The sequence below is a fragment of the Coturnix japonica genome, chromosome Z (assembly GCF_054131305.1).
Source record: "Coturnix japonica strain WE chromosome Z, WE-NBRP24, whole genome shotgun sequence".
Lineage (NCBI taxonomy): Eukaryota > Metazoa > Chordata > Aves > Galliformes > Phasianidae > Coturnix > Coturnix japonica.
Window position 1 is genome coordinate 1,738,292 of NC_140702.1, and position 26,851 is coordinate 1,765,142.

At 46.2% G+C, this 26,851-nt stretch overlaps 2 protein-coding genes across 2 annotated transcripts in view; both read right to left on the reverse strand.

The window, feature by feature from the left end:
- Positions 1-8,813: 8,813 nt before the first annotated feature.
- LOC107307464 (rho GTPase-activating protein 32-like) overlaps positions 8,814-26,851 on the reverse strand; it is a 173,932-nt gene continuing 155,894 nt past the window's right edge. The window contains exons 4-12 of the mRNA XM_085530463.1: positions 12,681-12,824; positions 12,505-12,607; positions 12,212-12,344; positions 11,632-11,711; positions 11,163-11,270; positions 10,797-10,927; positions 10,116-10,317; positions 9,644-9,789; positions 8,814-9,325 (exon numbers count right to left, since the gene is read on the reverse strand). Of these exons, the coding sequence (XP_085386589.1) occupies positions 8,904-9,325; positions 9,644-9,789; positions 10,116-10,317; positions 10,797-10,927; positions 11,163-11,270; positions 11,632-11,711; positions 12,212-12,344; positions 12,505-12,607; positions 12,681-12,824 (1,469 nt within the window). The 3' untranslated portion in view covers positions 8,814-8,903. The remainder of the gene's footprint in view (positions 9,326-9,643; positions 9,790-10,115; positions 10,318-10,796; positions 10,928-11,162; positions 11,271-11,631; positions 11,712-12,211; positions 12,345-12,504; positions 12,608-12,680; positions 12,825-26,851) is intronic.
- On the reverse strand, positions 12,876-15,062 carry LOC146753376 (rho GTPase-activating protein 32-like). The gene is made up of 6 exons (XM_085530484.1): positions 14,759-15,062; positions 14,314-14,386; positions 14,114-14,186; positions 13,645-13,767; positions 13,360-13,437; positions 12,876-13,175 (listed from the first exon to the last, which is right to left on the reverse strand). The coding sequence occupies exons 3-6, from the start codon at positions 14,165-14,167 to the stop codon at positions 13,023-13,025; spliced, it is 408 nt and encodes a 135-aa protein (XP_085386610.1). The 5' UTR covers positions 14,168-14,186; positions 14,314-14,386; positions 14,759-15,062; the 3' UTR covers positions 12,876-13,022.

The window sequence follows — 26,851 nt, forward strand, 5'->3', positions numbered from 1 at the left end:
ACATTTTAGAGGTTCATCAGACTTTTTCACTGTGTGCAGCAACTGATACAGGCAGGAGGCTGGGAATTACCTGATGGGCTCTAGTTACAGACTACTGACACAGTAAAGGATTGAGTTCATTTCATTTTGGCCATCAGAAAGTTTGGTGTCTGGTTTAAGTCACCCAATTATAATTTAAGACTCCAATTACAATCATATTGAGAACAGCACATTCAGGAGAACTCATCTCATCTTAATAAACTTGAATGAAATCACAGAATCATAGGATCACGGGAGGGCTTGGGTTGGAAGAAACCTTCAAGATCATCCAGTTCTAAACACCCTGCCATGGGCTTGCTGCCCACTAACCAGCTCAGGCTGCCCATCACCCATCCAACCTCGCCTTCAACACCAAGGACAGGCATCCACAGCTTCTCTGGGCAGCCTGAAATGGAAGCAATGAGCCACATGTTGAAGATACTCAAATATTCATGACTGTAAAGAGAGCCAAATACTCCATACATATTGCCTGCCATATCACCTCCTGGTCTGGACAAATCACACAGGTTTGACTCCATGTTTTACATAGTTAGCATTTTATATTTGTTCCAGTATGGAACTGTACAGCCATGGAATGGCCTGGGTTGAAAATTATCTCAAAGATCCAGTTCCAACCCCCTGCTATGTGCAGGGTCACCAACCACCAGACCAGGCTGCCCAGAGCCACATCCAGCCTGGCCTTGAATGCCTGCAGGGATGGGGCATCCACAGCCTCCTTGGGCAACCTGTTCCAGTGCGTCAACACCCTCTGAGCGAAAAACATCTTCCTAAGATCCAACCTAAACCTCCCCTGTCTCAGTTTAAAACCATTCCCCCTTGTCCTATCACTATCCACCCTCATAAACAGCCATTCCCCCTCCTGTTTATACGCTCTCTTTCATACTGCATAGTTATCATTTTCATGACATTTTATTGTGCAGCACCTTGCACAATGTGATCTTAATTATATGTGTCCATACAGATAATGTTACTAGTGCTGATAATCAGTGTTTATGTTTGTTGTTTCCTACCCTAGAGCAGGATCACATAGCACACTGCACTGTTCAGCTAGATCTTGTGTTGGGCTATTTTCAACTCTGTTTACCTATTTTTAGATTCTCATGGTGTGCTTCTACCTACACCAGTTTCTTTCTTTCTAAAGCCGATAGGCTTGCTTTTCTCAATAAATAAATAAATAAATAAAAATAAAAAATTCTTGAAGTCAGCTCAGCCTCAAAAACAAGCATTAACAGGTGTTACAGATGGTAGGAAAATAAACATTTTTCCAAGGCTTTACAGGAGGACTTCTGAGGCAAAATTCAGCTCATATGTGTATTATCAAACCTATGTGTTCTAGTTTTAAAAGGGCATTTTTAGAAGCCTGGTGAGTTATTATACATTTTATCCTTTGTACCATATTCCTTCTCCCCAGAGCAAAATATTACCTGAACATATAAAAGATCTGTTATTTTTTAAAAACAAAAGCATTTTGTTCTTCTGGATTACTAGTTAATCTGTTTACTTGTTTCTCTACTGAAAGAATCTGGATGTTGCTCGCCTTCATTCTTTGTGGTAGCATCGGTAACGGCAGGATGGTTGGACTTAGAAGATCTTGTAGGTCCTTTCCAACATAGTGATTCTATGATTCATGACTGGCATTGGCAAGACTATCTGCATGGAGCAAAAAAGAATAATCAGTTGTGTCATTGACAAAGCATAAAAAGGTGTAGGAGGCATCTCTTGTAATGCACAGAGTGATGACATGTACCAAAACTGAATTTTGAGGTTCTTCTGGACCTTACACAAAGTACAGAACAAAATTGGTCTTATCTATTTTGAAAAATTACAAAACAGCAAGGTTCATGACAGAAGTTGACTGCATTGGTATTAAAATAAACATGAAGTCATTATAACTCAGTCTTAAAGTATTACTCTTTCTCCCCCCGTAATTATTTATCAAATTAAGTAGGTGCAAATATTCTTTCCTCATTCCACAATTTCTTATTAAACACACTCTCAAATTGTCTTCTGCCAGAGACATACAAACAGAACTAAGAGAGAATGGCATGTACTCTACAGAATTTGGGGGGCAAAGGAAGGAAAGATCTTTCAGCTGAGACCATATCCATCTTGTAAGGAAGTCCCTTGAATGGAAGAGTTCCATTTAAAAAAGTCCCTTCCCATCTTTCCTTTAGATCCCCATCAGGTGCTGGAAGATTCCCCCTGAGATATCTCTTCCCCAGGCTCAAGATCCCCAACTATCTAAGCCTATCCTCTTAGGGATGGTGTTCCAGCCCTCTTACCCTCTCTGCAGCCCTCCTCAGCACCTGCTCCAACACCTTAGTGTCCTTTTGTTGAGAACCCGCAAGTATCCCAGGTGGTGTCTCACAAGAGCAGAGCAGAGGGGCAGAATCACCTCCCTTGACTTGCTGGCCACACTTCTTTGATGCAAGCCAGGTATGGCATATCATTGATCTTCTGGGCTGCAAATACACACTGATGGTCGTGTTGAGTCTTTTATCCACCAGCATTCCTAAATCCTCCTTCTCAGGGCTGATTTCAAGCCATTCACCATCCAACCTACATCTTTGGGATTGCCCCCAGCTCATGTGCAGGACTTCCTAATTGGTCTTGTTGAATCACAGAATCACAGAATCACAGAATTACCCGGGTTGGAAGGGACCTCAAGGATCATGTAGTTCCAACCCCCCTGCCTAGCAGGGCCACCAAACATACACATTTACTAGATCAGGTTGCCCAGGGCCCCATCCAACCTGATCTTGAACATCTCCAAGGACGGGGCATCCACAACCTCACTGGGCAGCCTGTTCCAGGACCTAACCACTCTTCTAGTAAAGAACTTTCCCCTAACATCCAACCTAAATCTTCCCTCCTTCAACTTAAAACCATTTCCCCTAGTCCTGCTATTGTCAGCCCTTTCGAAGAGTTTACTCCCCTCCTGGGAGTAAGTTCCCTTCAGGTACTGAAAGGCTGCAATGAGGTCACCCCGCAACCTTCTCTTCTCCAGGCTGAGCAAACCCAACTCCCTCAGCCTGTCCTCATAGGGGAGGTGCTCCAGCCCCCTGATCATCTTCGTGGCCCTCCTCTGGACCCTTTCCAAAATCTCCATATCTTTTTTGTACTGAGGGCTCCACACCTGAATCTCACGAGGTTGGCATGGCTCACCTTTTAAGCCTGCCTGTGTCCTACTGGATGGGATCCCTTTGCTCTTGTAAGTCAACCACACCACTCAGTTTTCCCTTCAGGGTGCTGACTAGTGTTGAACTGTTGAACATGGCTCTGTAGGCATAGGCATGTTGCAATGATTCGTGTCTCTCTAGAAATGCCAGAGTGGCAGCATACATTTTCCAAATATTTTACTAGTTTCTCAGGATTTTGTTCTAGGTGCCTGCCTATACCATCTCAAACTCCTTGCCACTCATAAATATCTAGCTACAGGGCAGATTCCTAGAAGAGATTTGTTAATAGTTGTTTAATCTTATGCAAATTCTGAAACACATTTAGTAGGCATAGAAACATTCGTGTACTGGCTTGAACACTCCTGTTCATCAGTCCCACACCCTGCTACAAGATTCCTCAAGCCTGAAGATGACTGCAATACTAAATACTAACACCAGACTAGCTTCATGGTCAGTGTTATACCATGCAGAAAAATGATAACCTTAATTTATCTCTCAGAAATAATACATAATGCAGCAGGGATCATATATATAGTGAGTAAGGTATCAAATAACAGGTTTCCATGAAAGAGCTCTGACTGATCTCTGAAAATGAAAAATGTAACATTGTGACCAGTAACTATTAAACTAATACAACTCTTATAGCAATTTACTTTTAACACATTCTGACCAGATCTCAACCCCTCCAGCCCCAAAAGGACTGTCATGACTCAGCCTAGCCAGGCAGCCATTCACTTACTTCCCTGCAAGTGGCTTGAGAGAGAAAGCTGAAACTATTCACTAAGTCAGAAAAGGAGAATGGAAACTAAAATTTATATATACACATGAATATATATATATACATACATATATATATATATACACACAAACCAACTGTACAATTACTCACCATCCTCTGACCAGCACCCAGTTAACGATATAACTTTTTGCAGACCAACACCCCATTGGTGATGCAAAGTCTTACCATCCACCAAGCACTTCCCAGTGAACTCCTCCACAGATTTATAGCCTTCTGCATGCTGTCATGTAGTATCAAATAACTCCCTGCTTAATTGAGGCCAGCTGTCTTGGCTCTACCCTAACCCCTGCCCTGTACTGTAAAGGCAGCAGCTCTTCCCCTGTAAGAAGACTGGCTTGGTCCCAAGAGCTCTCCCAACACTTAGCATTAACAAAAACATCACTGTGCTATCAACAGCTGAAACCAGAACACAGAACTAACAGCACTCGTCTGAAAAGCTATACTTGGGAAGTACAAAGCAAGATAGCCACTCAGAACTGACTGTAATTCTCTGGTTTCTGGACAATTTTCATTTAACCTTATCTTACAGTTTGCTGTAATTACAACAATGAAGTTCAGAGGTACAGACAAACACATAACTGGTAGCACCTCTGGAGTCAGTACAGGAAAATGTTGGACAGAATTAACTGTAAGTTTAAAGAGGTACCAAAGGCAAGAAGTCATCTAGCATGGGCACCTCAGGCAAGAATGAACTCACTAGGACAAAACCACATCCAATTTACTGATGCTACGACTACTTCAGCTTCAGCTGTGGGGTGCACATGGAGAAAAGATATCAGAAATGCAAGGAAACGTTTTGTGTTTTTGTGGGCACTGTTTAACTAAGTGTACCTGTATTAAATCATGTTTCTCACCATGAAAACTGAGCTTTAGAATTGCTTTCACAGTAAGACTTTGCCTTTGGTTTGGATGAAGTATGTTCTCACCTATTTCTGCCACTTAGATCCCTAATATTCAGATTTTAAAAGTAAGCTATTTTACTGTAATCTTAACATCATACTCAGTATTATGGACACATTGTGGAACACACTAGTACTCCTTAGGTCATTTGTGCTGATAATGCATAATTGATAACACAAGTAGATTGAAGTGGCAGAAATTTCAAATGATTTTTCAGTGCAAATTGTTTCCTGACACTACTTCTGTTCAAAAATAATCCATGCAAGCTGGAAAAAAATTCTATGCATGTAGAATTAAATTGCCAAGAAACTTCAAGACAAAGTAAAATAACTTTTTTAAATTATGCAAGCCCATAAAAGATATAATCAGCTGATGTCTTAAGATCAGTAAAAGTTATAATTTCAGAGCTTTGGTGATCACTTAAATAGTATCTGTTTTCTCACTTTCATTTATTTATTTGTTTGTTTGTTTGTTTTGGACTGAGAAATCCCAACTGGCAAAAATCTTGCCTACAGCTGATTTAACTTAGCAAATGTCTTTGAGCATTAACTATTTTATAATAAATAACAAAGGAGTTGCAAAAAGGACAGAGAAGTGTGAACATACATCTCTTCAAGAAAGGTGTGCTTAATTTTTCTGCATGTGCTGAATTTCCTAAGAACTTTCTTCCAGTCTTTCTCTGTACTTGACAAAGAATAAAATTATCGTTTCTGACCCCCCACTGTAGGTACTTCAAAGGAGATAAAATAATTTTGTCAAAAATGGCTGCTCCTTCTTGTGAACAAATTGCACCACCTCCTTCCACAGGTCTCACTAATTCCTTCTGGAAACACAGTCCGAAGTCTCATACAACATTGCCATCTAGTGATGAAGTACTTGACTTACACTAAAAGAATATTAGACAGTCTTTGTGAAAAGAAAACTAATCAGGTTGTCTATCTTACCCACTCGGGACTACCTTTGAGAACTCTGTAAGCAACAAAGAAGTGATGAGTGTCACTTTTCTTCCCTGCATTCTTTGTACCACCCACTGCAATGAAAATGTGTTTTGAGATTAAAAATGTGTGTTCACACTCTGGAAATCTGCATCTATGTCTGCGTTATCATGCATAGAGTAATCTTCATCAGAGTGGAGGAAGAAGCTGCAGTATACAGGTTCAGAAGAAATAACCATGACTTGTACAAGAATTTTACCAGTGAGGTAGAAAAAAGGAAGTATTATCACAAGAGATAAGGAAAAAAGAAATTCCACTGATTTTGAAATAGAAAAGTTACTAGAGGCCAAAAAATAAATGAATCATTATATCTAACTCAAAATATTTTTGCATGTATATCTTAGTGTTATTAGGCCACTGTATTGCAAAATACAAGGTTAAATTATTTTCCCCTCCAAATATATTTGAATGCAAATGAATGTTATTAAAGAAATATCAATAGCTTCCCAAACCCTCAATTAGATTTGTTACATACAAGAAACAAACTGCACAAATATGGTACCAAATTTGTAGAAGGCATTCATGCAGTACGAAATTATTTTCAGAAATAACTGAGAAAAAAAGCATAAAAAATTGCACCTTTTTATTTTCTTTTTAAATCTAATGTTGGTGTTTTTCTTTGATCCGATAAGGGGATTAGGCTCATTTCTGCCAGTGACTTCCCTGTAACCTTGGAATAACGTAAACTACTCTTGATGGACTCAGAAATAAGCAAGCTCCTGCAAATCAAAGACAAAGGTCTTCTACAGGAACGGCACACCTATTTCCTAACACTATATATTTTGTTTATTGACAGACAACAAGCTAAGATATCAGCACGAACAGATTGTGTAAAATACCCAACGCACTGGAAAGAGCATTCCAAAAGTGATGAACACAGAATGGAGAAAGAGGAGATGTTGTGAGAGTAAGCTAAGAGGACAAGCCCATAGCAACCTTCAGTCCTCGGGTCAGCTGACAGGCTTTGTAATATTTCTGTTAATACAGAAAGAGTAATAATTAAGTAAATTTTAGATGAGGACCCTTTCTGGCCTCAAGACAGTCACACAACTCTTCCAGTGGTGGAAAATGAGTTTATTTTATGGTCCAGTATAGAGAAAACGATTACTCTTGGAAGTCTTTACATTCCCTGGTTTTGTCAGTTAACCTCACTTGTTCAGCTTCTCAGAGAAGAAACTTACTAATTTTCTTTGCCACCAAGAAGTCAAAAACAATTATCAGGACTTCGGACACATGCATTATTCAGCTCATCAAATAAAAAAATAATCAGGATTTTAAAAATAATAAAAATAATTAAATATAAAAAATCAAAAGCTGACCTGGAGTACTTTTTGAAGGGTACCATTGTGAATAGTATATGCATAGAACTACATGGAAACCTTGCTGCAGACAAGTTTCTGAGAGCTACCAAGCAATGCAACCTAACAGAATTCAGAAGGGAAACCAAGAGAGCCTACCTGAGCTCCACTGCCTTGAAATGCTCTGTGGAGAGGGAAGGGAAAGAGGGGAAAACAAACACCGCTCTACATCCCTCTGAGCCAATAGACGCTTTGCCCTGGATTAGCTCTGGTGCTGCATAAGCTGGGTTTCCACAGCATGTGTTCAGGCGATAATCAAGGCCTCCCTGGAAGAACACGAAAAAGAGAGAGAAATGTTTGCTTTAACAGAGTTTATGTCTCCTGGTCATAACACTTCAGAAGCCTCAGAGGCTTCTTCTCCTGTGTATGTTTTCATTCATTAGATTTTTTTTTTTCATTCTGTGTGACCTCACTAAGCAAATATTGTCTAAGACCACGAGTATCCCATAAATGTGCAGATCTCAAGCTGCTCACTTATCTAGTTCCCTTGACATGATGCTTTATTTTCCTCAGCTGATCATCTAGATTGTGCCTGTTGATTGTGCAACAACAGCCTGTTGGTCTAGATTACCTGCGAGAGGCTCTAACTTTGGCCAGGAGAAATCATTTGAGGATAGGTAATTCTCTTGGAATCAGTAAAGCAGTCTTCCCATTCTTTCTTAACAGCAGAGATACACACACACACAAACTTGTGGAACCTCACTGCTTTGCGCAGTGCTGTGCACACTCTCGTGTCATGCACTGATTTCCCAGCCATTCCTCGTGGGGTCTCTTACTTAGGACAGGAGTGCAGGGGAGCAGCCAGAAGCTGTTTGCATTCCCTGCTGTCTGCTGGGCAGCTTTGCTGGAGATGCTTGGGTTGCTTTGCTTTTCCTTGGGAGGTGGGAAGGAGCTTTGGGTTGGAGGCACATCCCGTGCCAGAGCATCCCAATGGCACTGTGGGGCACTGATCTGCAGCAGAGGAAGGGGAGGAGGTCCCAGCACAGCTCTGCACCATGCTCTGCCACACTGGGCAGCTTGTTCCTGGCTCAGCAGTGCCATCAGACAAGAAGCAGGGAAGGAAATCAAGGATGGGAGGTACCATCAAACGCAGTCGGTTCATGCCTTTGCAAGACAAACAGACCCAGAGCTTGAGGGTTGTTCCTGCTTTTGTAGCATTCGTGTGCTGTAGCTGAGCAAAAGGTTCTGCTGCTTGAATCTTCTTCTGCAAGAGCCGCCTACCGGTAAATGTCTGCGGGGATGGAGGATGTGACAGAAAGCATTTGTCTCCACGACAGTGTAGTTACACTTGGTCTAGAGAGTGAGAGAGGCAGGCAGCACTGCCTGATGTTGGTCAGGGTGAGCTCCTCCTGCCGCAGCGTGATGATGGCAGGGCTGGAGGTGATCTGCAGGGGCAGCTCACAGGTGCTGTCAGGGAAATTGGGAACACACCCAGAGCTCGGCCACACCCACCCCACAGCCAGAGCGTTGTAAGCTGAGCTGCCTTGATGTTTCTTGCACTCATCCCAATCTCTGTGAATGAAGACTCGGAATGCAGCCAAAGTGTTGATTGAGCACGAGCGTGCCTTTATTCAATGGGACAAAGGAGGGCGTGTGAGGTCTGCTGGAACAGTGGGACTCATCCTCTTATGTCTCATGAGAGCTGCTCAGAGCCCGTGCTGTTACCAGGAGCCTGGGACTGGTGGCCTGATTCTACGCCCTCCTCTGAGATGCTCGGCTTCTCGTCGGTGATGCTGACCTGAGCCTGCATGGTATTGCTGCTGTCAGGGCATTCGGGCTGTGCTTGTGCTAGTCTGTCCTCGAAGGCCACTGGGTTACAATTTAGGCTAGTGCCTGTAGTGTCTGGCAGGCTCAGGTCAGGAGCTTCATCAGCGATTGCATTAATTATGGCTTGAACGTGGAGGACATTCTTCTCTCTATTGCTGCACTCACATGCAATGTTGTCCTTTGAACTGCAGCATCCTGTGCTTCCCATGAGCTCTATATTGATGGAAGCACAGGATGCTGCATCATCATATGCGCTGTGTCTTGGGGTTACACAAGGGCTGGAGTCACCTAGGAAGGAGTAGATGCACACGGTTAGTGTCGAACGTTCACAAGATGAATCATGAAACAGGTTCTTGACATTTGGCTATGTAGTGGTGGTGGGCAGAAGCAAATAGGCTTCTGGCAACAGTGTCACTGTCTTGAAAGTGATCCTTGTGCAGGTCCAGCTCTTGTGTTGACAAGAGACTCATTTGGGAAAGACAGGGGTCAACTGAAGATGTCAGGCATGGGCTTGAACGCCAGAAAAAGGTACAAGCCCAGTGAAAGCATGAATTCTACCTGTGTTGCTGACAAGCAGTGTTTTGAAAGTTGGATTTGCACCCTTACCTGCCAGGACCACGACTTCGGCTTCGGAGGGCTCCCTGGCACTGCTCTGCAGTTGGTGTTCAGCCACAGTGGATGGTCTGCGCAGGCAAAAGCATGAACACCAACTGCCAGCTGGTGACTCCTTTGTCTTGCTGGGAACCCTCGGTCTGGTGAGAAAACAGAGCATGCTGTCAGTTGTTGTGCAGGTTGAAGAAAGAGCTGCTCCGAGCCCTTGCCAATTGTTGCCCGTTTGTTGCCCCTATAGTTCCCTCCTCCTGGCACTGCCTGCTTTCTGCTGAAATCTGCTCAGTCCTGATGTCCTGCTAGCTAAATTCCTCTCAACCATGTCGAGCAAGATGCGGAGCACATGAGCAAAGTCTCCACAGCCAGACAGGACAGGAGCTGGCAGGCTCACTTATAATGGACTAAAAATAAACCAATAAGACCCACCCAACCAATCAAAACAGGGGCTGGAAAGGGAAGTCCTTTTTACCTTTCAGATGGAAAATCAATGATCGTGTGGAATCTCCCTTGAGCAGCTGTGTGGTCCTCCTCCACCTCGACGTTGCTGCTCTGTGTCACTGCAGGAGAGCTGCTCTGGCTGCTTCTCTGAGCCTGTGCCTCCTGCAGTGTGAGCAGCTTTGTGGGTGGAGGAGACACCCACACAGACTTGGGTCGATCCAGAGAACTGTGCCCTGCAAGAGAAAACCACAGGTAAGATCGATGATCAGAAAGCAGCAGCACAGCCATCCCAGTTCTGCATTTCTCTCAGACTTGCATATCCAAGCAACTCAAAGAAGAGGAGATCAAAATAACTCTGTGCTCACAGGTATGCATGTGGCAGAGGACACAGTCATAATTAAGAGCAGCTCTCTGTATCATAACAGGCAAACAAAAATGCCTAGAAACACTAGGGGGCAGGAATCTCAGAAATCTTTGTTGCCACATTTCAATCAAGCTTCACCTCCTTACAAAACATCTTAACAGCAGTGACAGTTTTCTCCATGTAAGGTTTGGGTTTGGACACTCTCAGGATCCAGAAATGGGGCGCCATATTCTAATCTAACCCCAGAAGTCTGCTGTCTCCTCGACAGCAAAAGCATTTGCAAAGGTCTTGGAGAAGGCCTGGATTACATCAAAGTGTCAGATTAAGCTAATGCGGGAAGACACTCACCCTCTCCCACAGCTGGTGTGGAGCAGAAGAGGACATCTGCGTGGCTGATGATGAACTCGACTACAGTCGACTGTGTCTGCAGCTCCTTACAGGCAGCTTCACTGGCGCAGGCAGACGGGCTCTGCTGGGATCTGAAGAAAAGGCAGATCATATAAGTCATTTCCCCAAAGTCATTTCCCCATGTCTGAGCTTTTGCAGAGAAAAACTGTCAAGTTGAGCTCCGGAGACTTCCACAGTGGGCAATCAGCAATGCCACTGACGAAATTCTCCTGGCTGATCCCAGATAAACAAGTGAGTAGAAACTGTCCCCTGGGGTTGGGGGAGAGCAGAACTAAGCATCATGTTGAAATGGAGAAAGAAGTTTACCTTAAGAGGTTTGGAGCCCACACAATTGCTAAGTTCTTAGCATCCATGTTGGTCACGGAGCAGTTCCTGGCCAGAGATTCCAGGTGTGTCATCAAGTACTGCAGCGTCCTGGAAAACAAGAGAGGCAGATGTTCAGCACCAAAAAGCAAGCCGTGTTGCAGTGCACAAAACAAACATCACTTCATGCTGGTTGTTGTCATTGCTACCACCCTGAATATGAAGTAGATAAAACGTTCCCCGTGCCACCACGCTGCAGCACCAAGCCCCACAAAGCACAGCCGCAGCCATCGGCTGCACCAACCGTGCCCCCGTGCCAAGGAACTGACCCAATCAATTGACCCAATGCAGCCTTCAGCCGCTGCAGCGTGCACAGGCATGATGTTGCAGGTGTGAGACAACACCTGGAATCGCATCATCGCCCTCTGAAAGGCAGCAGGGCTGAGCTCAGCAGACCGAGTGCAGTACTGACCTGTAGTGAGGAGCGGGCAGCTGCTGGATGGCGTCCTTCATTCTGTGCACCCGCTCCTCCTCTGCAGCACCAGCAGCGTCCTGGAAAAAGGCAGGAAGGGATTCAGACACCAGTCAGGCTGGAGAGCTGCCACAGGTTTGGGAATTATGGGGACAGCGCGCTGGTGGTCAGCACCGAGGCAGACTCGATGCCTTCCAAGAGGCATCAGGGGAACACAGCAGCACGCAGCCTGTGCCATCAAGGCCAAGTAGTGCAAGCTCTGGGGCTTTACTGCCTGATTGCTCAGTGTAGCTCCTCGCAGCAGGCATTCCTCTCCAAGTCCACTTTGCTATTAACCCCATTCTACCAATAGCTGGGGAACAGCAAAGGAAAGGGAATTCTCACAACCATTGTGAATAGCTTAAATAAGCACCTCTCGGCACCACCACAAGTGCCATCAGTGAGAGGCAGGATGTGGCAAAGACATGCCTTATGGGGCTAACAGAAAGAAGACCTCAGAGCTGGGGCACTGCTGCAACCACTGGCCAGGATTCCCAGGGAACAGGTATGTATCATTTCCAAGACATTGCCCTGTGCTTACCAAGAACTTGTCATACAGCTGGTCAGTCAGCAGCGGGTTCGGGAGCTCCCTGAAATACATCTTACACAGGGAGCTCACGCTGTGAATGTCTTGGACGCTGAGCTCTGGCACCTGCTCCGTATCGAATTCATGGCTGCAGAGAAAGACACAGAATTGGGTAGAGGGCTTTGAGAAAGACGAAAACAAGTCCAAAGCCACAGAAAATACGGTCAAGAAAAGGAAGGGGTTCCCCTGAACGCCCGCAGCATGGCACGTGCCCCTACTGACAGTTGTGTCAGACGCAGCACTCTTACCGTAGTTGCTGGATCTTAGACATGACGCCAGAGAGGCGGTATATCCCCCGCACCACGCCATGATGCTCTATGAACTGAGCACAGCTCTGCAGGACCTGGGGGACTACAGAACAAGAGCCAGCGGTTAGCTCAACTTGCCCAATGGAGCAAGATCTCAGGAATGGGCTGTTCCTTACCATCACGGCCAGAGCGCAGAAGGTGCTCCCCCAGGTCACAGCCAAACACCCCTTCCTTCTTCGGCTCCGGCTCCGTCGCTCTCCTGGGGCGGGCCTTCACCAGGGAGCGAAGGAAGGGGAGGAGCTTGCCCCGTCTCCTTGGCACTGCACAACAAAACAAAGAAACCAGTTCATTTCAGGCTTGGCTCGGTTGGACGAGGCCAAACATAATGCACTCGACAAAGCATGTAACATCGGGAAGAGCATTCCCAACAAGGACGCGCAAGAACATATTTTCCCTATCCCTGGAGGTGCCCAAGGAGCTTAATGCAGTCCTCTTGCTGAGATTGCTGTACTTGGGTATTAACAAATCCCCTGAAACCCACATTTTGATCCCATTTTACTAACCCACTTATCAAATGTAACATACGTACCTGGCTCTGGCAATGAGTTGATTAGGGAATCGGGAACTTTTCCACTGATGAGTTCCACGCACTCACCAGGGAAAAGCCCAACCTGTAATAAAATCAAAAAGACAGGTGGGCATTAGCCCAAGCCCAGAGCCAAAGGGAAGGTCCTCTGACACCAACACAGGGCAACTGTTTGCATCCAGCAGCCATCCTGTGCAGGCAGAGCAGCTCCAACCTGAGATTCCTGACTCTACTCAAGTTGTGCTCTCTAGTCACAAACATGTGCCTACCTCAAAGCCACGCTTGCCTCTCCACCAGGGGCTCAGCTCCTTTGGTGGCATTGCAATAATGCTCACCATGTCTCCAACCTGCAAGAGATTGAAACATCAATCCCAGCTTCAGCACAGCTGGCAGGAAATCACAGCTCAAATAACTGCCTAATTCTGTGCTGCAGAATATCCTCTAGCTTGACAGCAAGGGAGATATTCTGAAGGTGTCTGAGACTATTCCTGAGGCGTTCACACCCTACACTACTCTCCCATGTATGACAACAAGGAACGCCTGGAACTGCTTACCTCAAGGGAGAGCTCATCTGGCCCCTGGGCGACGTGGCTCCTAATAACATGGGCCGCCGCAATCGCTGGTACGTTTAAAGATGACATAGCACGTACCAGCTGCGGCTTCCGCATGTTATCAGCCTGCAAAACAAAGCACAGACCGTGGTCAGGAGCTGCGGACAAACCAGGAGGATTTCAAGGTGAGGAGCACATCTGCAGAGAAAGCTGCAGCAAATGCGCTCCGTCCTTATCAGGAGCACTTCAGAAGGAGCTGCACGTCTCATCACAGTTATTTCCCTTTTTGGCGTGCATTGCCAGGCCATGCAAAGATGCATCTCTCTCTACCCAGACTAATCAGCAATGGCACTGGCGCAGACAGCTGGCCAGGCCCTTTTTGGCCCATTCTTTCCTGCAGGAGAGTACATCTGCAGCTCCTTCTAATGGCTCAACACAGGGAACAAAGACCAGACAGAGCTTCATACTGTACCTCCGTCGCCGCCACCTCAGGCTCACGGCTGATCCCACTGCACGCGACGCCCATCACAGCAAGTGTGAAGACTCTGGAACAGAGCAGAAACACACTTCTGTTTTCTCTATTCACACAGCACAGTATGGACAGACTTCTTCAGAGCTACCCGCGCATACCCTGCGGCAAAACCATGTGGGGGGACAAATCATGGCATGTACCTGGCAGTGAGATCACCTCAAGCTATCTGCAGCAGTTCCTTGTCGCTTTGCTCGGATGGAATGAGAGCAAAAGCTGCACCGAGGCAGTGGGCGGAGGGTGAGGAGAGGAGAGAGAAAGAGCAAGTCAGTGAGCAGGGCTAAGACAGTCACGGAATAACACACACAGCACAACCATCCCATCCACTTGCTGCAAGACATGCTGAGTCTCAGGCTACGTGATGCCTGTCCGCCCAGCAACTTTACAATGCTTCCACTACTGAGCAAAGACAATGGAAGAAGCACGGGACAGGTGCCACCTTTACTGATACCCCCTTTGGAACGTGTGTACCAGGGGAAAATTACGTCTGATGGTCAAGAGTAAGCAATACGGTGCTGTGAGCTCCGACAGCCAGCAGTTCTCAACACCTCACTGCCCACCCAACCATCCCACACCAGCTCAGCTTACCTACAAGCTGCTGCACACGACGGTGTGAAGAAAAAGGCAATAAAGTCACTAACTAACTAACTAACTAACTAACGGCACTAACTAACGACTCTAACTAACTAACGACACAAACTAACAACACTAACTAACAACACTAACTAACTAACAATACTAACTAACTAACAACACTAACTAACTAACAATACTAACTAACTAACAACACTAACTAACTAACAGCACTAACTAACTAACAACACTAACTAACTAACGGCACAAAAGGCACAAGAACACAAGACAACCAACCACTCCGACCACTAGCTCACCCACAAAGGAACACAGAACGCACCGCTCCTCCCCTCATTCCGGCCGCTTATGACATCACCAACGGCCAACAGCCTGGTCCACCATGACCCCCCACAAGGCGGGGAGCCAAGACCACGTGGTCACATCTGATTCCAACACGGCACCACAACATTCCAGGACTCAGTGTGGGCTTGGAATTCTATCCTGGTGTGGCAGCGCAATGGGAGGTGTTAGGGCACAGCTGAAGAGCTGACAGACAACGGACGTTTCCAAAGGAGGGTGCCAGATTAACTCTCAGCATTCTCTTGCGGGGCTCTTAGGAATGCTTCAAACCCATTTTCACTGCCTAGCTCATTTCTAGAAAGTCCAGTTGAGAAATGCTCACTTTGTCTGGGGAACGCCTTTATGCATCATGAATGAAAAATAAAATGGGCACGCGACCCTATGAAACTTACCTCTCTGCTCTTGCTGTCAGCCAGACACCTCAGATGAGCATGACGTGTCCCTGCTCCTGAATGAAGATTCACCCAAGTCTGTGTTCCTCTCTGCTCCATCTCTGGGTCTAAAAGAAACACAGACAGAGATGATTACAAGATCCTTTGTGCAGACGAAAGACAAGGGTGCACACGAATTCTGTTTAGCAAGAAATACTACATTCCCAATGGTAGTACTTGAATCCTCCTTTGGGGCTGGAGCTCAACAGGTCAACACATCAGAAATAACACAAAGTGCATCTGGAAGACGTGTCTCAAAGCCCAGAAAATCCAACACGGGAGGGGGCTGGACAGTGGACCACAAGTGTCCATTTCCATTGCAGCTCCCTGTAGAGAACAGCACCAATCAGCAGGCGTGAATCAATTCATTCATAAGCTGCACAATGACTCTGTTCTTTACATGATAAAGAAACACACAGAGATTCCTGACCAAAAAGTTGGGAGTTAATAACGACCAAAGAGGTTCCTGTTCCTACGCCTCATCCTCTCACCCCAACTCCTGGGTGATGCCCACAGGCTTCAAGTCAGCTCTCAAATCTATTGAACTCCAGTCACAGAACTCTATCAAAAAGGATGTCACACATGTGACACTTACCTACATTTTGCATCAGAAACAGTGACGCCAGCAGGAGCAGAGAGGTGACTGTCCCCCTGTACCCAGCACTGGTGAGGCCACAACTCGAATTCTGTTTCCAGTTTGTGGCCCCTCACTGCAAAAAAGACACTGAGGCATTGGAACGTGTTCAAAGAAGGACAACAAAGCTGGTGAGGGGTCTGGAGCACAATGAGGCCATATGAGGAGAGGCTGCAGGAGATGGGAATGTCCAGCCTGGAGAAGAGGTGGCTCAGGGGAGACCTCATTGCTCTCTATAACTTCCTGAAGGGAGGTTGCATTGAGCTGGAGGTTGGCCTCTTCTCTCGTGTCATTATTGATAGAACTAGAGGGAATGGTTTCAAGCTGCGGCAGGAGAGGTTCAGGCTGGACATTAGGAAATATTACTTCTCAGAAAGGGTGGCCAGGCACTGGAATGGACTGCCCAGGGAGGTGGTGGAGTCACCCACCCTGGGGGTGTTCAAGGAACGTCTGCAGAAATCCCTGCTGAAATCCTGACCTCTGCCACAGGTGGCTGAGTGACACAAAAGCTGTGTCCTTGGTTCCCGGCCTTACCTTCTCATGCCGTTCATCTTGCTCTGCAGCTCCTGCTCTGAATAGTCTTCTTATGTTCCCACGTGATGTACCCTGAAATACATCATTTAGTGAGTCTGAACAAAACATAAGACATTAATTGGAACTGTGAAGAAATGTTTTTTGCACTTTACTTGGAGAATGTTCCATGCTATACCTTCTTTTCTCAATTGTAACACATGATTTTTTATAAAAAGAAACATAGCAAGTCAGCTTTTCAGTGTGCACATTGATGAAACTTGGTGAAATACAACTTCAGAAAAATGTAATTTGAAAATTTAAATATTCTTTTCAGAATCTCTGCTATTAGTTACCGTTCCCATGTTCTGATTTGATGATGATTCTCTCAGAGCTGTTTTGTCACTCCCCCCCCTCAAATGCACTTCAAGTGCTTTAGGAGCATCACTGGAATTTTGAATAAACTTGATATATTTTAGCAAAGCTGCTACAGATGCATGACTGAAGTACTTTGGAAAAATATAATCTTGATTGAACGCTGAACAGTGTTATTTAATTATAATCCAGGTAATTAATTAAACCATGGAAATCACCTCCCAGTCAGTCAGCTCCCACCAGGGAAATCGCTTCCCTGCCAAGCAGATGCAACCAACACAAGCTGCTACATCACTCTAGGGCCCCACTGAGTCTTCCCAAGGGGTCTCCAAAGGCTTCCCTGTTGACTTCTGGGAACCTGGGAACACTTACATGGAAGCCAGTGCCACCTAATGTGCCCCAGAGGTCTCTCAGGGCCCCGCAATTAGCTCTACAGACATCCAGACATGCCCCAGAGCAAGTATGTGTGCTGTAGGGAGCCCAAGAGACATTCCAGAGCACCCTAGTACTCCTCAGTGAGCTCAAGGGTTCTTCACCTGTCTCTAAATATGCCCTATTGGACTTTGTTTTCTCTTCTGGAGCCCTCCTTGGTTATCAGCTTTGCTTTCTCATGCCATTTATCTCACTCCACAGCTTTTGCTCAGAATATTCTTTCTTGAATTCCCACATTCCAACAGAATCAGGGAATTGTAGGGGTTGGAAGGGACCTCTAGAGATCATCGAGTCCAACCCCCCTGCCAATGCAGGCTCCCTACACCACGCTGCACAGGTAGGTGTTCAGGCGGGTCTTGAATATCTCCAGAGAAGGAGACTCCACCACCTCCCTGGGCAGCCTGTTCCAGTGCTCCGTCACCCTCACCATAAAGAAGTTATAGTGCACATTCATGTGGAACTTCCTATGCACAAGTTTCACCCCATTACCCCTAGTCCTGTCCCCACACACTACTGAAAAGAGACCAGCCATGCCACTATGGCCCCCACACCTCAGGTATTTATAAACCTGGATCAAATCCCCTCTCAGCACCGCCAACGACAACCCTCTGCACTCTGCCAGTCAGACAGTTCTTGACCCAATTCACTGTACACTCATCTATTCCATGCTTCCTCAGCTTTGTTATAAGGATGTCATGGGGGACAATATCAAAAGCCTTTCTGAAATCAAGGTAGACTACATCTGCCACTCTCCCCCTATCCACCCAGCCAGTGACATCTTCATAAAAGGCCACCAGGTTGGTCAAGCACGACCTCTCCTTGGTGAACCCATGCTGAGTACTCCTGATAACCTGCTTTACTCCCAGTTCTCTGGAGATGGCATCCAGCACAAGCTGTTCCATCACCTTCCCTGGGATAAAGGTGAGGCTGACTGGCCTATAGTTACCTGGGTCCTCCTTCTTGCCATTTTTTAAAGACCGGAGTGACACTGGCCGTCCTCCAGTCTTCAGACACCTCCCCAGTTTCCAAGGCCTCTGATTGACTACAGAGAGCGGCTCAGCAATGACCTCCACCAGCTCTCTCAGCACCCTTGGATGCACCCCATCAGGTCCCATGGATTTATGGACATTAATGTTTCCTAGGCACTCACGGACCACCTCTTCCCTGACTAAAGGGAAATCTCCCATTCCCCAGACTCTCTCATTAACCTCCAGGTTCTGGGATTCCTCAGGGAATGCCTTTTCACTAAAGACAGAAGCAAAGAAAGCATACAGTATTTCCGCCTTCTCAGCATCCTCTGTTACCAGAACCCCTTCCTCTGTTACCGACCCCTCCAACTCCCCCTTGTTTTTTGTTTATTAGCAAACTATTAACATACTACAAAATAATAGCACTCATTACATAAGTAACATCATCATGCCAGCATCCCGACCACCTGCTTTAGAGATTTACCCTTCATTTTGTGTAACACTTCAAACACTGCAAAGAAACAAAGCAAGTGCAGAAACAGGACGCCACTTCCCTCAGGATTTTACAGTCTCATTCATGTCTGACAGATGGAGGCCCTGAGAACAAGAGCTGTGTCTGTCCATAACAAGGACTCACCTCTGCAGGTGCAGGGGCAGCTCTGGAAGAAGCCTTCTTCATTTCTGCTTTCTTCTCTTTTTGTCTTTTTTCTGGGAGCTGGTGTCAATCTGCCTGAGGGTAGGGAGGCCCCTTCAGAGGGATCTAGATAAGCTGGATCAACCTCACTGGGCTGAGGTGAATGGGATGAGGTTCAGTGAGGCCAAATGCCAGGTCCTGCACTTTGGCCACAATAACCCCATGCAGTGCTATAGGCTTGGGGCTGAGTGGCTGCAGGACTGTGCAGAGGAAATGGACCTGGGGCTGTTGGTTGATGCTGAACATGAGCCAACAGTGTGCCCAGGTGGCCAAGAAGGCCAACGGCATCCTGGCCTGTATCAGAAATAGTGTGGCCAGCAGGAGCAGAGAGGTAATCATCCCTTTGGACTCAACACTGGGGAGGCTGCGCCTCAAGTCTTATGTTCAGTTTTGGGCTCCTCGCTACAAGAAAGTCATTGAGGCACTGGAACTTGTACGTGGAAGTCTGTCCCTTGAGCAGCTCCCATTCATCATCAGCTCCCATTCTGAACCCCACTGTGCAAAACTTCTACTGCAAATGGCTGCAGTCACCAAAGCTCAGCCCACGATCCAGGTATCAGCCTTCTCCCTTCTGTTTTCCATCTTAGCCCATAGTTTTGCTCCCAAAAATGGAACTGCACTCCAACACTCAAAACACAAACTAATACATCACTTTCACTGCTCCTTCCTGCACCCCCAAATTAATGGTTACCTGACATCCCCTACAGCACAGCACCTGCTCACAAGTAACATTCAAACTCTATTCTTTCATACTTCTTGACAGAGGACAGTAAAAACTCCCTTCTGCATGGCGGTAAGGACAGTCTGTCCCCATCACATCCCTCTGTGTGCTGAAAGCTGCCATTGGATCTCGTGCAGCCTGCTGGCTGCTGCTCACAAACACAGGGAACTGCACCACACTGATTCTAAAGAGAGAAAGGAAGAAACTCTGGTGGGAATGGGCACCCAAGGATTGCAGAGATGCTCCAGATTGTGCCAGAGATGGAATATCACAGTGCTGGGACATGATTGATCACTAAGGAAAACACTTGGAAGCACATTCAATCTGCAGAAGCTGTAATTACTGGGCACAGTCAGCTTTCCTATGGCTCAGCTGGAGTAGGAGGGTGCTCTCACACATCTGCTCAGGGGCTTCAGCTGAGACACTTGCACAATGCTGGGATCATTCTTATGGAAACTATGTCTTCAGATACCATGGTTAAATCCATCCAAAATGATCAAGCAGAGCCTTAGCTCTTGAGCAGCACTTCTTCCCCACCCTTCACTACTCCAAGCAGCTCCAACAAACTTCTCAGAAGAAATCCAGGCCAGCACAGACCTGGCAGACCAGAACCAAGTGCAGCTGGTGGGACGGCAGTGCCCACTCCTTGCTTCCACCCTGCTCCAGCAGGTTAAGGAGTCTGAGCCTCACTGGCCTTTGACAGCTCAAGACTTTCAGCACCTCATGCCAACATTTCTCACTAAGATACACCTCAGGCATTGAATTCTCTTCTCACTACCTCCTCCCAGTCCTCCCCTAGGAACAGAAACCATTCAGATTCTACAGCAAACTACAGCATCTGCACTGCAAGAGCACACTGAACCACCTGCAACAATGAAACGTGGTTTTGGAGAGTGGGTTTGAAAACACACCTTTAGACAGCTGTCTCCCTGTAGCCAAAAGGAAACCAAGCAGCAAAAGAAGAGTCCAGCCTGAAACATGCCCATGCTACTAGCCCAGGTTTTTCACAGTCAATGCAGAATCCATCCTGTTCTTGAGGTAACAAATGACCAGTGGGTCTCCCCTTGCTCCACCCCTTCTCCTTCAAAGCCAGAAAAAGAAAGAAAAAACAAGCAGAAGAAACACAGACGTACCTTTCCACACACAGAGCAGAAAGTGGAACAGCAGTTGGTCTCCTTCCTGAGACATGGTGGGGAGCATCCCAGAGGAAGCCCAAGTTCTTTGCTTCTCTCCACAGGGACTTCAAGCACTCTTGGCAAGAGCTGCTTTGGTTCTTTCTTCAACTGCTTCCATCACCAGAATCTCCTTTGGAAAAGGAACCCTACAGAAAGAATCAGCAAATGAAAAAGAATGAGCAATAACCACTTTCCCAGCTTTCTTCTGACATGCAATTAAGACTCACGACTTGGGCAAGGTCTTAAAATCAGCTGGTTACAAGAACTGTCCCAAAATATATCCAGCTTCTGTACAGCTGCCGTTATTTCTGACAGCGAGTGTAATCACAGAATCATAGAATGGCCTGGGTTGGAAGGGACCTGAAGGATCATGAAGATCAATCACCTCCCTGTCCCTGCTGGCCATCCCCTCTTCTGATGGAGCCCAGGGGACCATTTGCTCTCTGAGCTGCAAGAGCACGCTGATGGCTCACGTTCTGTTTTTCATCCACCAGGACCCCCAGGTCCTTCTCTGCGGGGCTTCTCTTAAGGACTGCTCCTCCCAGGCCGTAGAAATGCCTGGGATTCCTCCAGCCCAAGTGCAAAACCTTGCACTTTGCTGTGTTCCACCTCATTAGATTCCCCTAGGCCAACCTCTCGGTTGAGCTCCCTCTGAATGGCATCCCTTCCTTCCACTGCATCAGCCGCACCACTCAGCAAACAGCAGAGGGTGCACTCCATTGCATCATTGGTGTCACTGATAACCATGTAAAAAAGCACTGGTCCCAAGACAGACTCCTGGATGACACCACTTGTTATCAGCCTTCACCTGGACAGCGAACCATGAATCACCACCCTCTGTCTGTGGCCTTTCAACCAATCCCTTATCCACCAGGTGGTCCACCTGTCAAATCCACATCCCTCCAGTTTAGAGATAAGGATGTGGTGGAGGGCCATGTCAAAGATCTCGCTCAAGTCCAGGTCAATGACATCAGTTTCCTTCCTTTTGTCCACAAATGCCATCACTCCATCATAGAAGACCACCTGATTAGTTAGGCATGGCCTTCCCCTGCTAAAGCCACACTGACTGTCTTGGATCACATGCTCATTCCTTATGTGATCAAGCATGTCTTTGAGGTGTATCTGTTCTTCACCATCTTCATCACTGTTCCACATTTGAATCAAATAATCGGTGTTGCTGTCACGAAGAAAACCTCTTTGTCTTCTACTCCTGCTGCACTACTGTGCTTTCACCAGCAGCAAAGGGAGAGGCCACCTCCTAGATCCAAATTTTAAGAAACCAACACCCAATAGGTGTCATCTGAAGTAAAATAGCAGAGAAATTAAGATGACTCTTCTGCATCCAGCTTGGATCACTCCCTCACTCAGGCACACCACCATCAGATCAAGGAGATGCTGCCTTCAGCTTAGAGACTGTATGGGAAATCACAGCTTGAACCTCTGATTAATCAGCTGAGGCAAGTGTTGGGTCAGCTGCGGGAGCACAGGTGAGAGTAATCTAGCTGTGCTCCCAGATGGGGTGGACCTCGACTCCACTTCCTCTGAGACCTCATTTAAAGGCTGACCACCACTGAGGCAGCATCTCTTGGAGATTGCTCCCCAGTTGAGACTGCCTCAGCGTTCTGGTCAAAACATCGACATTGGTGAGTTTTCCTTTGCTAACAACCTTTGACTATTTACCACCACCTTAGTTAACATCTTTTTATTAGCCACCCTTACAGAGACCATAAGGGTTTGGGCTTCCAAGCTCTCAGCAAGCATTTGGATCAGCCAGCTTCCTGCTGGGGAGCCCCCTGCATCACTGCTGCCTCCTTTGGTACCGTACCTGCAGATGCTTCAGAGCTCATTAGCATGGACTTCCTTCCTCCCCTCAGCAGCTGCTCCTGCACTCACCTTCATTCCTGCTCAGATACCGGCCGCTTCCAGCACCAGCTGACCTGCAAGACACAGAAAGGAAAGGTGGGAGTCATGCAAACGCACAAGCCCAAGGCTGCGTCACCACCACGTATGGCAGCCTCGGGAAGTCAGCTGCAACTACAGCCTTTGTCAGAATGGAAACAGGCACCGTCAATTAAGTGTGACTTCTCAACTCATTGCCACCATCAGAAATAGGCACTGAAATTGCACACTTCACTGCAGCTGGTTACCTCCAAATGCTTGCAGATGGTGTCATCTGCAAACTTGCTGAAGCTGCATTTGATTCCACTGTCCACGTTGCCTACAAAAATGTTAAAGAACACTGGTCCCAACACCACCCTCCACCTGGACACTGAGCTATTGACTGCAACTCTCTGAGTGTGACCATCCAGACAGTTCCCTATCCTGCAACTGGTCCATCCATCAAAACCATTTTTCTCCACTTTGGTGACCAGGATGTCATGCAGGACGGGATCAAATGCTCTGCACAAGTCCAAGTAGATGATGTCAGTTGCTCTCCCATTATCCACCAATGCTGTTACTTAATCATGAAAGGCCACCACGTTTGTCAGCCATGGCTTGACCTTGATGAAGCCATATTGGTTACCACTAATCACCTCATCTTTATTTTCCAAACTACAAACCTGTCTGAACCATTGGCTTCTCTGCATGCTCATCACTAGTCTCTCCTTAGCTTGTGTGCCCACAATGTATGGGGAATGTCAGCCTCAAATCTTACCTAGAGGACATTTTTGCTTCAAAATCCCTTGAACAACACACAATCCCTTTTAACTCTCCACGTCTGCACTTATTTATGTCAGATCAGACCATAGTTCTGTGCTGCTATTTCCCTTTCCTTCTGAAGGGCCTGGATAGAAGTTGGATTAACCTCAGGAGCAGAGTTCCTGCATAAAACAGCCAGTACTGAAACAGCAACCCAACGTGGTTGCAGACTGAGAGAGAAAATGAGAGTTCACCACTTGTGAATAATGAGACTTCTCTTATTTCCCTGGGAAGTAATGCCCACTTTTTTACTTTGACGGAGCTCCTTCCCATCCTAGAAGGGAAAATGTCAAGTCAGATCTCCATTAGTCCTTCCATCTCTGCACTGAGCAAAGGGAGCCTTTAGATCTATGCTTAATTCACCCACTCCCCTAGAATTAATGGAACTGTGCTTACTGGAACATATGCTGAAGCTTAAGCACAGTGCAGTGTTTTCAACATGGAGGAATGCCTATAGAACATGCAGAAATTCTGGCTGACCTATGACAGCTTAAAGCACTGCGGAGGACTGTTAACAAGCCCGTTTGGACATCACCTTGAATAAATGACGTTATCCCCAAGTAAGGGAAGGAACAGCTGAGCACCGGGGAGGTACACAAAGTGCCAGAGCAAATTCTCACACTGTCACATGCAAAGAAAACTGAGATTTCACCCTAAAACCCAGTTCACAACAAGGCTACAAAATCCTGGCTGAGAATTTCTGTGTTAGAGTTGAAGCTCAAGACTGTACTCCAACCAACAATATTTTGTGCAGCAAGACCTCAGGAGTTCACAAGAAACACAAAACAAACTTCCATTTCAACTTGATAAATGAACTCAGGACATAATAACAAAGAGTGCTGATCTGGGCAAGTAAAAGAGCATAAAGAAAAGAGAGCAGTGCAAAAGCTATCAAGCAAAAGCTCAGACTCGCATCCCTTGGAAGTGAAATTAAAGGCTCTCATTCATTTCCAGAGAAGTCAGAAAGGAAAATACCATTACATGCCATACCTTGAACCACTTGATGTCCACCTTGGGCCTGGACAGCTCACACTCAAATGTGACCTTGTCCTTCTGAGTGACGCTAATTTAGATTGCAATTTTCATTCTTGGATCACTTAGGGCTTCAGCCACTTAATGGAACTAACTCAGTTAAAAGTCAGGGGTAAAATAAACACTCTCTTGTACTAGCAGAGAGATTTGCAATGGAGTAACTTAAGTAAGGATGGGAGACTGAAGGTGTTGGGGAAGACATCCAGGCTTTAGCTACAGGGCATGCACGCAGAATCACAAAACAAAGGCCAGTCAGAAAAATAAGAGCGTCATGAGAATTAATGGGGTTGTTTCTACATGCCCACCCTATCTGCCAGTGTAAATCCTTCCAGTGAAAAAAAGGAAAGCTACATATAGGTGGGGAGAATTGTTGGCGAAATTATTTGTGATATTTTTTGCTAATAATATGCCCAAAATCCTGGAGCAAGACTTCAAGTTAAGCAACTCAATCTGTGTACGTAGACTTACAGAAGGAAACCATAAAGCTTATGGAAGGGAACTGTCAAGCTAATCCACAGCTAAAACAGAGTAGAGACAAATTGCAGGAGCTTGTTTACTTTGCACAAGTGTGAGCTTTAACCACTGCTGAGCTCCTAGTACAAAAGTCTGAACCAACAAATTTCACCACCCTGGGAGATGATGGACAAGAAGAAACCACTTAGGAGCACATAAAAGATGTGTCCCTAAGTGTATGAGCTCCTTTATGTATGAGCACCTTCAAAGAGCCAACAGAGTCAATGATTTTATTGGAAGCATCAGATTTTATGACTTGCAGTAAGTGATCACCATAACTCACACTCACATCTCCTGCCTGTAGAGGAGATCCTCCTTGCATCTACAAAGATGCAAGAAGAAAAGAGGCAAAGAAGGGGTAAAAAAAATCCCATCTCACATTTGGGATGCTTAATTCCAGACTTGAAGGCTGATTTGCCCACTTAACTGCTGTGCTCTTCAGAAGCAGCTGTTCAACAGTTATTTAGAGAGAAAGACAAGTTTTGTACTTGGTTGTTAACACAGAGAACAGCATAAACACACAAATAAACTCAGCTTTGCAGTGTTGTAATGGCTGATGAGGGAAGCCAAGGATCCTTCCACACTGTCAGCCTTCATTTCCAGAGACATACCTTTGGGGGTGATGGTAATGCTGCTCTTGTCATCTCTGGACTCACAGAAGTACTCTCCCTCATCCTCAGTCCAGATCCCTCTTATTGCCAGAGTTCTTCTGACCCCTTCCTCGTCAATCTGGAAACGTTTGCTGGGTTTGATCTCAACTGCATTCCTGCACCACACCACCTTCCCTTCGGTATGGCTCACTTCCTCTTCCTATAAGCCACATAAACAGCTGCTTAGTGCTCCCAAAGCGAATGCTCACCAGTTGTTTCCAACTTGAAGGTCATCTTCTGGCCAGCAGCCTCGCAGATGTATTCTCCAGCATCTTTCTTCTCCAGCTGCTCCACAACCAGACGCCATGTTTTGCCCACAGATTCCATTCTGAACTTTCTGGAGGAGGCAAGCAGTCTTCCATCCTTGCACCATTTTACTTCGGTTGGATCCTGTGCTACTTCACAGCTGAGGGAGGCACTTGCTGCCAGGGCAGCACTCACCTCTTTCTGCACCTGCTCCTGGTTTATAAACACAGGTTTTGGCTCTGAGGGAAGAAAAGAAAAAGTATTGACTGAGGGACTGAAATGAGACCATCTTGCAGGTCTGTATGTACAGCTTGGAACAGGTTTAGGTTACCACTTGTGCCCAAACTAATAGCCTTCACTAGAGAATATCAGCTCTTCTGTTGAAACACAGTGTCAAATCTAGGCAAGAAAGAAACTAGGAACCAAGAAGGAACCAAGAGGGTCCTTGAAGACCAGTCCCATGGTTGCAAGTCACTATGCAAACATATTGAACCCAAAAGAACATCTGTCCTGCAGGCAGCCAAAACCTGAGTTCCTTTAACTTAAGACCCACTGTGAAACATCAAAACACATAAACATGTGATAGTCAAACCACTGGCTGCCTTTTCATGACCCAGAACAGTACTCCTGGCTTCCTGAACAGACTCCTCATGGCCTCTACCATTGC

Bases quoted from the DNA above. Each gene is read 5' to 3' on its own strand.
- LOC146753376 (XM_085530484.1), bottom strand. From the start codon at position 14,167: ATGGGCGTCGCGTGCAGTGGGATCAGCCGTGAGCCTGAGGTGGCGGCG. The intron at 13,768-14,113 runs GTACAGTATGAA...TTTGTTTTGCAG, and splicing joins CTGAGGTGGCGGCGACGGAG to GCTGATAACATGCGGAAGCC. The intron at 13,176-13,359 runs GTAGGCACATGT...ATTTTATTACAG, and splicing joins GAGGCAAGCGTGGCTTTGAG to GTTGGGCTTTTCCCTGGTGA.